Source organism: Centruroides vittatus, unplaced genomic scaffold (genome assembly GCF_030686945.1).
Source record: "Centruroides vittatus isolate TY-2023 unplaced genomic scaffold, ASM3068694v2 contig_519, whole genome shotgun sequence".
Classification (NCBI taxonomy): Eukaryota; Metazoa; Arthropoda; class Arachnida; order Scorpiones; family Buthidae; genus Centruroides; species Centruroides vittatus.
In genome coordinates, this window is record NW_027122304.1 from 92,595 (window position 1) to 108,412 (window position 15,818).

A 15,818-nucleotide genomic window follows, 5' to 3' on the forward strand; every position below is an offset into this window, starting at 1 on the left:
TTGTCTATTTTTAGCATTTATAGCTCTTATTTAAAAAAAAACATTTGTAGATTTGTATAAAATGTACAATTCTGTTGAGTTGTATTGTAAGAAAATTACTTAATATCACAATTATTATGTGAGAGCTAAGCTTATTGAGCGAGGTAGCAAGAGAATGTTTGATTTATAAGTTATATTTTAGTTAGTTACATTGAAACAAACTGAACTGGAAAATCAAGTTTTGGGGATTTAGTTACATTAAATGTCAATTCTTATCTCATCACTTTTCAACTAGAGTTTCACTTGAATAATTTCAAACTAAGATTTGAATAATGAAGGTTAAACTTAATAAACTTCGATGCAAGAAGGCTTGTTTTGTTAAAACAGAATAACTTTATCAATTATTAAACTAAAAATGTAAGTACTAGCCTTCTTGACTACAAAACAAAAGTATTACAGTATTAACTTATTTATTATAATTATAAAATTAGTTAATACTAAAAACACAAATTACAATTTTTCAAAATCTTAAATACTTAACCTTATTCAGGGAAATAATCTAGTAGAAGAAAAATTCTTAGTTAGCACCAATAATTTACAATTCAACAGCTACACACTGACCAACAGAACTGAAAATTAGCTTGCAGTAGTCTTTTATACATTGCTGATTTGCATAGTATACATGCTTACAGAAAATATTCTGATTTAATTTGTGTCTCTACCAACATTCACATAGAAAATTAGTTATATTCATAAATACAGGAATAAATCCTAAAACATTAACTTAGAGGAATATTTATTCATTATTCAAATCTTACTATGAAATTATGCAAATGAAGCTATAGTTGGACAGTATGATTAAACATGTCAATCTCCAAAACTTAAAATGGAAAATGATTAGTGCAAGTAATTAATTCAGCTATAAATCAAAAGTTCCCTATCCCATAAATGGTAGGAATTTGCAGGAAATATTTTATGTTGTATTGATCGAATTTTTGCATGTATCCATCATTTGTCATGCAGAAATATGATAAAACCTAAGTCTGCATCTAAAAAATATTCTGGACTTTTTAATAGGTATAAAAATTTATTATTTTCTGTGTCATATCTTAAACCATTTCTCAATGATTAATTTGTTTGTGCAGTGCATCAGCATACTATAGCATATACATATACTATATAGCAACTCTCATTTTGCATATTTTAAGTGAATCTGACTCATAGTAGGGTCAACCAGTAGTGAGGAATTGGACCTGATATATTCAGGTCTTTCAGAATGGTGGGTAGCACCTGCACTATCTCGGCCATCTAACTAGCAAAATTAGGTTAAATTTATTACAGCCATTGTTATTGTATAGTGACACACATTATCATATTAATATTTAATGTAATCTCAATATTTAATTTGTAATAATTATGGGAATAAAGAGCGTTTAACTATATGTAATGTAATTGATATTCTAAAATGCATTTTTAAGAATATCAAGAAAACGATTGAAAGCATTTAAATAAAATAGCAAATCAGAATTTAATTGTAGTCATGATTATTATTTTTAAAGATTTCTAATTGTTTTTGTAATTTTCATAAGGGAATTTAATCCATAAACACACAAAGAAAATAATTTATAATATACATTTACATTTTCACTGATTTAAATTTACAGTTGTTGCCTATTTTACTCTCAGTAGAAGTAACTGATAGTTTATTAATTATTTTATATTTGACATTCGAAGCTATCAAGTAATCCATTAATTGATAATTTCTAATTATTATACTTGTTTAATTAACTACTATATTTTTCATTCTGTATAGGCTTATTATTAACATCATTCATAAGGGTAGAAATGTAGCTCTGAAGGTAGCTCTGAGGTAGCCTTAGGACTGTACCTCATTCCCATAGGAGTAAAAGAAGAGTTAAAGGAAAAATTGATCTATCTGGAATTTACAAGACCCTCACAAATTGGGTAAAATTTAAAAGTGAAGAAGTATTTCTCAAAATAATGCTGAAAATCAACTGTTTGCCACTTTACTAGAAATATCTAAAGGCTTATAAAACATGAGAAATGCCATTGCACTGACTATTTTTGGAGAGTATCTATATACTAAACCACTATATCTTGTAGACCATTGGTTCATTTGACTATTTTACTCTTATTGGCATAGTCTGCAACTGTGATATGGTCCCAACTATTTCATTCAGAGCTGCATTTATACCTTTAAAAGACAGTTTTTCCATAACTAAACCAAAATTTAGAAAGATTAATATAAGATACCATATATACTTCTTAAAATTTTAAAAAATTGAGTTTGGTATGTTTCTTGTTTCCAACATGCTTATTTAATTTATAAACTGAAATAAATTATGAAATTTAAATTGCAACTAATTAGAATTTTATATATAAACTAATCAATATCTTGAGAAAATTCAGTTTAATTAAATTATTCTAGTTTAATATTTAATCTATTTTCTTCTAGCAATTGTTCATGTTTAAAGATATTTTTTTATTAATGAAGTTCTAATTAACATTTAAATTTATTTTGAGTAATTTCAGCCAAGTAAATTTTTTATTTGTTTTCTTTAAGAGTGATTAAATAAATAGCTATAATCGAATAAAAATATTTTATCTGTACTTTTTCTATACCAATGTTACTGTAAACACTTGCAACAGTTGAAAGTTGAGCTATATTTAAATTAATACATCCATGAATATAAAAAAACCATAACCTTTTATTATGTTGTTACAATTGATGGTTCAACAGCTGACATCAGTTATTATTTCCTTTTTTTTTTTTTGTTTAAACAGCACATAAAGCATCTAATTCCTGCCTTGTTTTCTTCCTCTTTTTTTTTCTTTTTTTGGTAGTAAGACATTTATAATTGAAATGTGCAAACTACGTTTTAAGCAAAGGCAGATGTGAGACGAGTTACAAAAATAAAATTCATGTTTATTATGCTATTTATCATCATAAAAGCAGAGTTTTCAGCTTTTCACTACATAAAATTAATGAAATATTTAATAATTCAATAGGTTTGAATTTAAGTCAACAAAACGAAAAACTGTTTATCTTGTGTTTAAATATTTATAATAAAAATCTTTTTTGAACATAGTTTTTTAGATTTATTTATCAATTTTTTATGTATCAAATTTTTCTTAATAGAAGTATTTTTGAACTAAAGGTTTTTCAATGAGGAAGGAACTTTAATTTATAAAATACTAATTAGTTTAAATTACAAAATTCTATGATTATTATGCTTGAGTCATTCATATATTGATAGAATGGTAAAAATGCAGCTGTGAATAAGAAGGTATGGACCTTATCAGACGTGTAGGCCATGCCCATAAGAGTAAAAAAACTCAAAGGAACAATTGATCTTCACGTGACCCTTCGTAAAATATAGCCTTCTCTGAAGTCTGCCTATTAAACATATGTTAGGCTTATCGAGCACACAGCATGATTTTGATTGTGCTCTGGAAGTAGTCGCTGCAGTGGCATTTCTTATATTTTAAGCTTTTAGCTATCTCTAGTGAAATGGAAAACAGTTGATTTTTAGTATCGTTTTGAGAGAAAATTCCAGATTTTTTCACTTTTAAATTTTACCCCATTTTTGAGAGTCCAAAATTCTAGATAGGCCCAATATTTGATGGCTATGTTTTGTGAAGGATCTTTTGTAGATCGTCTATTCCTTCGACTTTTTACTCCTACAGGCTTCATCTACAGTTCTGTTAAGGTCCCAATCATGCATTTATACTATTAAAATTTATTATTCATTCAGAATTAAATTAGATTTTAGCAAGAAAAAAACTAGTTAGAACAATGTTAACAGTAAATCTTTTAAAGCAGTGAATTTATTTAAAGAACTAATATTTTTGACACTGTTAACCAGCCATATTCAAGTCTGCAGGAAAAGAGTTCTGCTTCCGAACTGAAAGACTGATTAAAGCAGTTGAAAATGTTGAAAATTTACTCATAAATTCTTTTAAATAGTAATATTAAATTAATAATAAAATTTAGGTATTGTCATTGTAATTTTTTTTATTATTAAATTGTATTAAGCATAAATATTATTTAGCTTTAAGGAAAAAGATAACAAATAAAATTTGTAATAATAAAATTATTTGTAAAAAAATTTGCTTAAAGACCCTCTGAAATATAATAAAATTTCATTATTATTATTGTATTTTCCTTAATTTTTTGTATTTAATGTTGTTACGGCTAATTTAGCCCATAAAATTTATGATTACTTTTCGTACTTGTTAAGGAGTTTGAATACAAAATAATATTTTTTTTTTTCAAATTTAAAGAAAGATAATTTATTCTAAATACATTTGTAGATGAATTGATTTAATGCAAATTTCATACAATAAAAAAAGTAATAAAATTTGATTTTTTATTATTATAATTTTGGAAGAAAATAAACCTTTTTGTAAATTCGATGATTTAGGAATATGAAATTTTAATGTCTACAACCTTAACTTTGTAAATATATTTTTAATCCTATGTTAGATGGAATAATATAAGTATCTTAGTAATAGTAGTATTATAATTTCAGATTGTATTGATTCAAATGTGCTGTAGGAAGTCAAATTTTTTTTGTATTTAGTTGCTGAATGCAAATTACGCTATAGTTTGAGTTTCATTTGTATTATATTAGGCCAGAAATTTGACCAATTTTAAGTTTTTTTTTCTGATTTCCCACATTTGATATGTAGCATAATTATTAATTTTAGTTTTAGTAGATATTGGGAGTTGCCACCTTTTCGGTTTTCAATGACAATAATGTGTACATGGGGGTTATAACGAAGTGCAGTCTCTCATTTAATGCACCACAGACAAAAAGTTTTCAATGAATTCCTTATGCTACTTTCCAGGAAAGCTCTTTTCATAAGCTTTTTTTTTATGATTTGATTAAGAAATCAGTGTTATCTGCAACATATTTTAAATTTTGTTTTTCCTATCCATTTTATTGCTACGAAAGATGTTTTATGTACTGTGACTGAAGTAAGGACTGTCCTTACCAAATAAAGACAGGTAACACTAGTAACATATAGTAACACTAGTAGATGTAATAGGTTCACAAATTAGCTGCATAGTCTACTATCTTGAACGATCTATATTTCAATCTAATTTAAAATTCCATGATTTATCATGTGTAATATAGGTTGGTGCTTCATTTTCTGTCTCTACTGTGGTTATGTGAGTCCATTGTGGATCTGGCCTTCCCGTAATGGATCTAATTATGTTTGTCAGGTGGTCTTAACACAATGATGTCTCTTACTCACTAATTAATATAAAAATTAAACTTAAAAGAAGCTCATGCATGATCCAAAACATTGACAAGGTGTCCAAAAGTCAGTTAAAATGTTGACATTACATTGAATAAAAAGTTTGTTGTACATATTTATCATAAATAAATAATTGAGTTGAATTAGAAATTAGATGCTAGTTTTCATCACTCATTATTGATTTTCATCCAAACTGAACTGGCTATTTTAAAATTATGATGGGGGAAAAAAATGACCTTTTACTGTGAAGGACATTTAAAGTTGGCAAAAGGCATTTCTATAATTTATAATCAATATCTAAAATCAAAAATGTATAGTTTTATAAGTAAATACAGAATAAATTCATTAAATATTTTATTTTATTTTTTTTTAATGATGTTAAAGTTGATCGATGAAAAATTATCAAGTATTTATGTTAGCGGCAAGGTACGTCTTGATAAACAACTGTGCAGATAATTTATCTTGTTAACATATATTCTTATAAGTCTGTGTTGCAAGTTTTAGTTCTGCAGATAATGGTTCCAGTTGAAGTACTACAAAGACTTTGCATTTGAATTTGACAAATTTGTAATTAAAAAGACAATTTTAGATGTAATTTTAGAAGCTATATTTATTCATTTGGATTTATTGATTTGAGAATTCCTAACATGGCAAGTAATAAGGCATAAATTTTAAAGTTAATTTGCATATAGAACATTAATTCCACCAGATAATTTAAATGTTATATATTAGGAATGGCACTCATTAGGTATGACAGAGAGTTGATTTTTGAAACTCTGTTGAAGATTTAGAAATGCAATTTGCCAAATTATTCATAAAAATAATTATAAATTAAATTTATAAAATAATAAAAATTGATTATTATTAAATGTTATTAAAGTATAAAGTATTAATTTGGAAATTTCTCGAAGTTATTTTTTTTAATATATGAAATTAAATGTGCAGAAAAAAATGTAAATGATCCATCTTTACAAGGTTGTTGAATTAATTAATTAGACATTTATATTCTGCATTTGTTGTGGATTGGTAAAATGAATTATCATAACAGGATCTACCAAAATGAATGCTACCATTTTATGTTACTATAATTATTACCAGAGACTTATTTGATGTATGCCAATCAATAGTCTGTAGCAAGTGCAGGGAAGAATTTCAGTATTGGTTGGATGCATGCTGTGTGATATGAGGTGCACATGTTAAGAAATTGTATTCTTTTTTGGAAGATCCTGTATTTCTAATATGTATATTTATGTTTAACCCATCTTCAGTGATTTTTTTTTTAGCATTTTTAAGTATTACAGATATGCTCAACACATGACAAGAACCTCCATAGAAAATTTTGTGAAAACAAAAGTAAAGTTTGAATTTCTGTAAAACTTGTATATACAAAACTAGCAATTATTTATTGTGATGTCCACAATGCTGGGCTGCAAGTTTTCTCCAGCTCAGTGGCTTGCCCCTGTACATCATACTTTTCCTTTAATAATAGAGTCATGCCAGTCAACTATTAACTACTTTCAGGGGAAAATTTTTGAATTGAAATAACATGACTTCTGGTTTTAACCAGGAGTTCATATATAGTTAATCAGGGCTTCCTGCTCCTAAGGTTTCCATATCTAGTCTCGGATTTCATCTATCTAACTCCCTTTTTGAGATTAAGGAAAGACAGGCAGACGACAGTAGGAATTTATAGGTCTACAATTTTTTCAAACTGTAGCCTAATAATGAATCCTAGCAATTATTAAGTCAAGATAAATATTCATAGGTCATATTTTAAACAATTAGAGATTCTTCCTGTTTGTCATCTTATGAGTTTTTACATCTGCTTAGAGTTATTCCTGTTTTGTCTCCATATTCTGTTATTGTCAACTGGTCCATTTGAGGGTTTTCTGCGTCTGCAAAATCTAAGTTATTAATAGGTATTATTTCAAATTGTACCATTTAAACAACTGTAATTACAAAGTATTGATTTATAAAATAATGTAATAGTGTGAGGACCATACAGTTTAATCCTAATAAGCTATTTAAAAAAAATAAATTTAGAATATCTTATTTCACATTAAATTCAAATTGTATATTTTAGAACATATTTAGCATTTGAAAATAAAGAAACAGAAGCATGTGTTTAGAACAGTGGTTCCCAACCTTTTCTAGGATGCGGAACACTTTTGTGAGCAATTTTCTTTAGCGGAACACTTACTTAAGTTAATATGAAATACATAAGCTTGTCATCAGTTATTTTATTAGAATTGAGCAGTTATAATTCAAAATCTCTACTCATATTATTAACGCCAATTCTAAGACAGGAAAAAATATACCTAAATAACTTTAATGGGAAACTTGTGCCTGATGTTTTTTACATATTTCATTCAGTTTTTATCATTGCCTTTATTTTATTCGAAACAGTAGTACACTCCATAAGTATAGAGTCATACAGTACATATATATTTAAGTTTATGAAAATTTTATGATTTTAATTTTTTGATATTTGGCGGCTCGAATACGATTGTACACTTTCCGATTTGCGACTAAATCTGCGGAACACTTGGGAGGTGCTTACGGAACACTGGTTGGGAACCACTGGTTTAGAACATACTCGTAGAATGTGTGAAAACATTCAGTATGAGTTGAAATCCATCCTTTAAAGAGAAAAGGTGTGCATTGTTCTTAAGGGAATTCAAGGATGAAGTAAGGATCTAGGCAATTCCGACACCACTCCCGAGGTCCTACTAAAAACAGACTTATTATAAATGAAAAGGAAAATTGTTTTTGTTGTTAATTAAAAGTTTTGTTTGCATAAATTTACTGTAGTTAATTAAAAGAAAATGCGGGACTGAGATCCATTGGGAGTAAAAAATACATGGATAGTTCCAGTTTATAATGAATATATGATTAATACAATTTTACTTTAAACATTTTTTTAATATAAGTTTTTGATTTAAAATTAAAGGACATTTGTAAATATGCTGTTTAAACTAAACAAAAACAAAGAATAGAAGGTAGAAGAAACTATTTTTGTTCACTTAATTTCAGTTCGGGCACTTGTTTGAAAATTATTTAATTTAAAAACAAAAGATTTATGCAACATTTAAAAGACATTTAACAATTAAAATCTAGAAATTGAAGAGTTAAAAATTCTGAAATATGAAACATTATTAAAAGAAAATTAAAAGTTAATGTGTTTTGTAGTCTAAAGTTGTGGTTCTTGAATTTAAGAATATAAAGCATGTTTTAATGGAATGTTTCATGTACTCTACTTAATGTTTCTTCTGATGAATTCTTTTAATTTGGTAGTTATTTAAGAATTAATGTTATCTCACTTATTAAAGTAAGGCTGTTAAATTGTTAATTTTGTTCTAATTTGCTAATTTGAAATAATGTCATTAGGTGTTCATTTAGAGTTCTGTGTTTCATAAAACAAAGAAATATTTAACAAATTCTTGTAATCTGAAGGAGAATAAAACAGTTTCACTTAATTTTAATGTTAAAATATCTGGTTTTACTGAATCTTTTAGTGTTTATGCTCATGTTGGTCAAACTGCAGCTTGTGAGCAACTATTTGGCCATCCTAGATCCTTAATGTGGCTCACATATGGCCTACTTATACAATTTATTCTTAAAAACCTACACTTTATATATATAATATTGTTATAATAGAGAATGCAACTTTTCATATTTTTGATAAGTGATATATTGCTCCATATATGACAAGGTTTGGCCATCCCTGGTATATACTGTCAAATTTCAAATGGTAATGTTGTTTAAATTATTATTTCTTTACCTAAAGAAGTAGAAAATATATATTAAAAACATATTCTGCAGTATTTTATAGCCATATCATTAAGTATTCTCTATTAAAATAATGAGATATGAAGATGACAGCCAGTTTGTAATAATGTAAAAAGCTATAATGAAAAATATACTTTTAAAGTAAATGAAAACTACTTAAAATGAGCTTATGTAAACAAATTTTCAGTCAGCATACAAGATAATCTAATGATTATAATACATATTTAATAAATACATATTATTCAATACTTTATTTTCAATTGCTTTTTATTATTATTTAAATGCATAAGTTTATTAACACCAATCCAGTTGTTAATAATGTAAAGAATTAAGTAATTTAATGATTTTTTAAGCAACTTCAAATAGTTTCTAAATATTTATAATGTTTGATGTAAGTGCAAAATATAGACTATAATGTTCTTAAAATACATGAACCTAGAGATATTTGAATTATATTTTTAGTACAGAACTAATTTATATACATAAGCATATGAGTGATTTGAATTTCATCCAATATACTTTAAAATTTTAAATTATTTAGAAATATTTACATAATAGAAGTTTCATCAATGTTATAAAGGTATTATTTATAGAATTACTTATTAGAGTTGATAAAATTCTTATCTTCCGCACACTGTGTAATAAGCAAATATCTGTTTTTGGATCAGTTGCCATAGAAACTCGAGACACCTCTAATTGATTTTGCCAACCGAAACTGTAAGATTTTTATAGTCTTATATTTTTACTATTCAAATTAATTCGTTCAGTTTTATTTATATGTTTATACCCAGCTATATTTACAGATAACTTATTAATATATCGTATAATAATTAATCAGTTTATATGCTATCGACATATGCCCAAATATAAAAGATTTGGATGATTAAAAAAAAAAGTTATTATTTAACACAAATCCATAATCAATTTCTTTTTGTTTTATATCCAGCGGATGACTAGTCCTGATATCTATTTATATAGTTTTTTTGTTAGCTATGAGTAATAACAGTTGGTATATAAAAGTGGATCACACTAAACATAACTAATGTATAAACTAGAATATGGTATCCAACACAAAACCATCGTTAGAACCAATACCAGAGGAAAATGGAAACACAGAATACACAAAGATAGCCCCAGTTTGGTTGTATCGATTATCTAGTGTTGATTTAGACGAAAGGTAATTTTTGTAGATAACATTTTTCTTTAGATCTCGAGAAACCTTGGTTTTTGCAGTGCGTTAATTCAATTCTGCTTTACGTACTCGTCTTAATTTACGTTTACGTGTCGAGATTCATTAATACCTTACGGATAAACAGCTAAGTATGATAACCTTTACTAGTATTTCTAATTGAAAATCATTCTCTTTCGTCCTTACTTCTCTTTATTTAAAAAAAATCGCGTGTATTTTGATAGACATTGTTTTCATTACTGAAATTAATTAATTTCCCTCTATTTTTTGACACGTGCTTTTGTGAAGAGAACAGTTTTTGATTCTTTTTCTTTTATTGAAAATTATTCTATTTCAGGAAACACGGGTCGAAAAGAATGGAAATAATTATTTATTATATTCCCTTTCGATATATTTCTATATAAATTTCATTGTTGAAATTTACTAATTATCTCAATATTATTAGAATCGATTATTACGTAATAATTGAAATAGAATATTTATTGTCAAATCGTTTATTTTTATTGGTTATTGTAACCGATTAATTTTTTAAAAATGTAATCGCTTCGCTTTTTGGCACGTGTTACTTGAAATAAATTGATAATTGTTTTTAGTACATTATTGAAATCGATTAATTAATAATAAAGTAATCACCATGCACTTTTTGCTACGTGTTTCTTGAAATAGAATAATTTCTCGCAGTTTAACGATAAATTCATTATTAGCGAGGTTGAGGCCGAAGTTTTAAACGCGAAAACGTGTACGTCGGACGTTCAGCGACGCTTTCCTGTAAGCCTAAAAGTTTGACAATGGCATTTGGAAAGTCAGTGGAATCATGCTCGACATTCCAAACGCCATTGTCAAACAACTAGGCTTACAGGAAAGCGTCGCTGAACGTCCGACGTACACGTTTTCGCGTTTAAAACTTCGGCCTCGATCTCGCTGTTAATTGCTTAATTTTCTTCTAATTATTATTAATACAGTTTATTTTCGTTTTTAATAATTGAAATAACACGAAATTGGTTTATTTATGTTATTTTTAAAACAAATATCGAATTTTATTTTAAGAATTGTCTAAATCGTTTGATTATTTTATGATGATATTGTTTAAAATAGTTTTGTCTATATATAACGCATTATTAAAATGTTAACAAGGGTTGTATTTAATTCGAATTAATTGGTTCTAAACGTAAATTATTATTATTATTATTATTAAATTTCCTCTCGTTTGTTTACAATAAATATGCTGTTGAAACTCGTTTAATAATTAAATTACTCAACTCTCTTTCGAATAATTATAAATTAAGCGAATTGATATTAAAGTTTATATTTTTAAAAGTTTAATTTTGTTATTTAAACAAAGTAATTAAACGCTTCCTCTTCTATTGTAATTTATTATCGAGACGAAATAATAATACTGTTGAAATAAGTTATAATTAATGAATTGTTTTATTTTATTGATTTTATTATATATATATATATGGTATATTATTTATTATTTTACTGTAACAGGCCACCAAGCTTGACAGTTCTCACGATGATGACTATCATTTTTTATTATTATATAATGGAAAGTAAACAATACTGTACAGTATACAGTGTGTATAATTTTACTTTTCCTGTTGTTATACATAATATAGGGAAAGTATGTTGATCTGTCAATAAATGACCCCTAAAGATTTTTACATTTTATGGACTCATGACCTTGAAACGTCGAGAAATGCGAAAAAATGGGTTTTTTCTAAAGTTTGTGTGTATGCATGTTAATGTTTATGGAGCACGATTTTGTTCATCCTCTTTGAAGCTTAATAACTCCTGTGTCTCTTGTAGAAAATTTCCGAAATTTTGCAGAGAGGTTTGCGTATTATTGGGCATCGATGCTATTAAGTTTTGATGGTTATATAGGTCAAAGGGTGCGGAGGTAGGGGGTGGAATAGATAGGGTATGTGTCATATCTAGAGTGTAGTCGAACTTAATGAAATTTTACTCGTTATTAGCAGTTACAACCTTTTATTTATATATATAAAACTCGTCTCTACTCTCGAAATTAAGCCTTTGCCATTTTATAATAATTAATATAAAAGGTTTTTAAAATAAAATCTAATAACAAATGGCGCCACACAAAATGTTAACGTTTCTCCGGGAAATTTACGTAACTCTGGATTTTTTTTAAATAAATAAACTATTAATGTGTGAATGATTAAGGAAAAAGATTAACTTATCAGTTTCTATTATTATTTTCTTTTTTGCGTCATTTTTTATGGTTGAAACTGATTCAAATCGATTATTTTTGGCCGCTTTTAATTAATAAATTCGTCGAGATTAATCGAACTGTGATACATTAATTGTTATTGTTTAAAATACGTCGATTATTCTCTATTACATCGCATGTATTATTGCTAGAACTCCTACTAATAAGTCGCAACAAAATATATCGATTTTTTTCTTAGAATGTTTTCGCAGAAATACCTTTTTGATGATTATTTTATGCGCAAATTTTCGATGTGAACGTACTTTAATAAATATTTAAAACAATTTTTTTTTTGTAATATTTAAGCGTGAAATTATTTCTTATCATATGCTAGCAATTTAACCGTTGTTGTTCATCGCTGCATTTACAACGATGACTCATGCACTCTAGTTGTATAACTGGAATCTTTAGAAAGGAGATGGAATTATTGTTGTTGTTATTAATATAATGCGAAGAGAAATGTCGGAAAAATGTAAACAAAATTAGCTTCTACATAATCGAGTCTTTTACGTAAAGGTTAGTGATTTTGACACGTTTTGGCGTGCTTTTTTTGCCAAGAAGGCGAGAAAATTGCCTTCAGAATACGATTTAAAAGTATAATACAGTGGTTCTGGATCAGGATTTACATTATTTGTCCTTTTTTTTATTATTATATCAACGGAAACGATGCGTGCGCCGCAGAAAATCCCATGATCAATACATCAGATCGCACTTGTAGTTCGCCATCTCCGAATGCCTATGACGTTTCTGCAATGCGGTGTCTTAATAACCGACTTCTACACAAACTGTAATGGGTTCTCATAGTTTATTTATCATCACTTTGACTCATTTAACGCTACAGATTCGCGATTTTGGAGTATGACGTTGGATATGTTGTAGAAAGCTTGGTAAACCGATTTCTCTATGGTGGATAGCGTTACAGTTTTTTTACAGGCATGTCACAAGCAATCAAGGCATATAGGATGTAAGTAAAGTGCATTACTGTGTTTGTAAATCAGATTTATTTCACCCGTACTGCATGACTAGATTGTTTATGCCCTATCTTTTATGTTGTAGCTGATAAAAAAAAAAAAAAAAAATACACATTGCTATAAAAACGGATGCTTAAATAATATTATCAGATTAACCTTTAACAAACGTCAGGATTAAACCAATGTTTGTTTAAATTTACGACATTTTATCTTAATATTTTTTTATGGAATAGATTAACTTTTATTTACAGAAAGAAGATTGAATCTATAGGCAAGATGACGCAAATGACTCAGGAAGAAATTATTACCAATGCAAAAACTGTAATACAGGGTTTGGAAGCTCTCAGGAATGAACATAATTCCATTTTAAATGGATTAATGTCTTCGTTGAAAGCAGTACAACAAGAGAAAGGGGAGGGAAATTTAATGGAAGAAAAAGCATCTCTAGTCAGAAAGAATTTGGAATCAATAGAACTTAGTTTAGGAGAAGCACAAGTGAGTACTTCTTAAATTAATTTTGTCTAAATTTAAATATATTTTGGAATGTAATTAATGTTTTTCCATCAGTTTTTTGGGGGTTTTTAATAATGTCTTTTCAAATCTAATTGCCTACAAGATTATAAGTTATTTAAGAGGAAAATTGAATTTTTTGGGTAGTTAATTGGAAGAAAGTTTTATATTGAAATTATAAAATTATAATATAATTTTGTATTTGATGTTATGAAGTTGAAGTAAAATGCTTATGTTGACAATTAGTTTTTTTTTATTTAATTGCTTTTTTATTTGCCAATATATTGTGATGGATGTTTATATATATTTAATTACAGTAATTACTTATGTAATCAGTTTTTCCTGTTTAAAATAAACAGAAGTAAAGTTCATTTGACCATCGAAGCATCATTAATAATTAGCCATATATATACTGTATTATGTAGGTGGGATTTTTAGGTCACATTACAGAAAATTGTGTTTAATTTTTGCTTTTATATATAAGAATGAATGGTTAAATATCTTTAATTTATAGTTTATTTTATATCAATACAAGCTACCTTACAGTTAAGTAGGTTATCAAAGTTAAAAGGGAAAAAATATACCGACGTAGAACCATTTATTACAGATAGTAATCTGAAAATGAAGTCATTACTAAATCTGTTTGCTTAAAGATGCCCACAGTATTCTTTAATGTATAAAGTCAAAATGATGTGCAAATGGTGGAGCCACCAAGTCTAAATGCCAAAATCAATAACTGTGAAATAGCCGATGGCAATGTTGCAGGTTGTTCTATTTTTCTTAGTTAATTACATTTGTTATCTAAATAGTTTTTTCACTAATATTTTTCTTTTATTGCTATCAAATTTCCTTTCATAAAAAAAATTAAAATGCATAATAATCATTTTATTTTTTGGTTTGTCATCTGTTTCCAAGCTTTCAGTTTTTTGTCGAATATTTAAAAATCAATAAAGAGCGAGGAAAACATTTTCCTTCTGACCATTTTTTAAAAGGGCGGACCAATACTAAAAATAATTTACGTCCTCTTCAATCATGTATAAGAGTGCCGAAAATGCCATTTATCTTCAGAAAATCAATAGATGTGTTGTTCCGTGAATAGATGAGTTTGTTTTTAAACTACGTTTTTTCATTTTTATCTTTAGTTTTTGCTGTAAGGTTGCCGACAGCAAATTACAATCGATTTGCGCAAATTTTTAACGGCAAAAGCAATTTGCGTAAGACAGATTCCCAACTAAATCTGTTGTAATTTGTAAACTTGACATTATTATTAATGCGTATCATAAGAGAAGAATTATGATTCGAATTAATTAGATTTAGGTGATCGATAAAGTAATTTGGGACCAAAGTATGTGTTGATTAGATACATATTGAAAGCAGGAGGAGTAATTTTACTATTTAATAAGTGAAGTTTTAATTCAGAATGTCATATGATGTATGGAACTTGTATATAACACTCTAAAATTCATTATATTGTTCAAACAATTAGTGAAGGAAATATTTTAGAAATGCATACAATGTTTTTACAATGTCATACATTTTATAATAATTTTTCAGATTTTAAAATTAATTTAGATATGTAAGGTATGTAAGGTAGTATGTTATTAAATATACTTGCTTAAAAGATTTTCAAAAAATAAAGGATGAATAGGAATGTATATTCAAGGAGCTGTCACTCAAGCAGAAAATTATTACTACTGTTTCTATTGTCTGACATGCATGAATCACAGTTGTTTTGTAAACTTTCTCTTGTATCATAACTTATTTATGAAAAATCTATGTTGTGAGGTTATTCTTGTCATTAAAATTCCCAAAATTCTAAATTACTTTTATTCATGAAGCAAATTTACTTTAGACTAGTGCTGTT

At 27.1% G+C, this 15,818-nt stretch overlaps 1 protein-coding gene across 1 annotated transcript in view; it reads left to right on the forward strand.

Moving 5' to 3' along the window:
* Window positions 1-10,090: 10,090 nt before the first annotated feature.
* LOC136978384 (kinesin light chain-like) overlaps window positions 10,091-15,818 on the forward strand; it is a 30,608-nt gene continuing 24,880 nt past the window's right edge. The window contains 2 exon segments of the mRNA XM_067274086.1: window positions 10,091-10,231; window positions 13,696-13,939. Of these exon segments, the coding sequence (XP_067130187.1) occupies window positions 10,113-10,231; window positions 13,696-13,939 (363 nt within the window). The 5' untranslated portion in view covers window positions 10,091-10,112.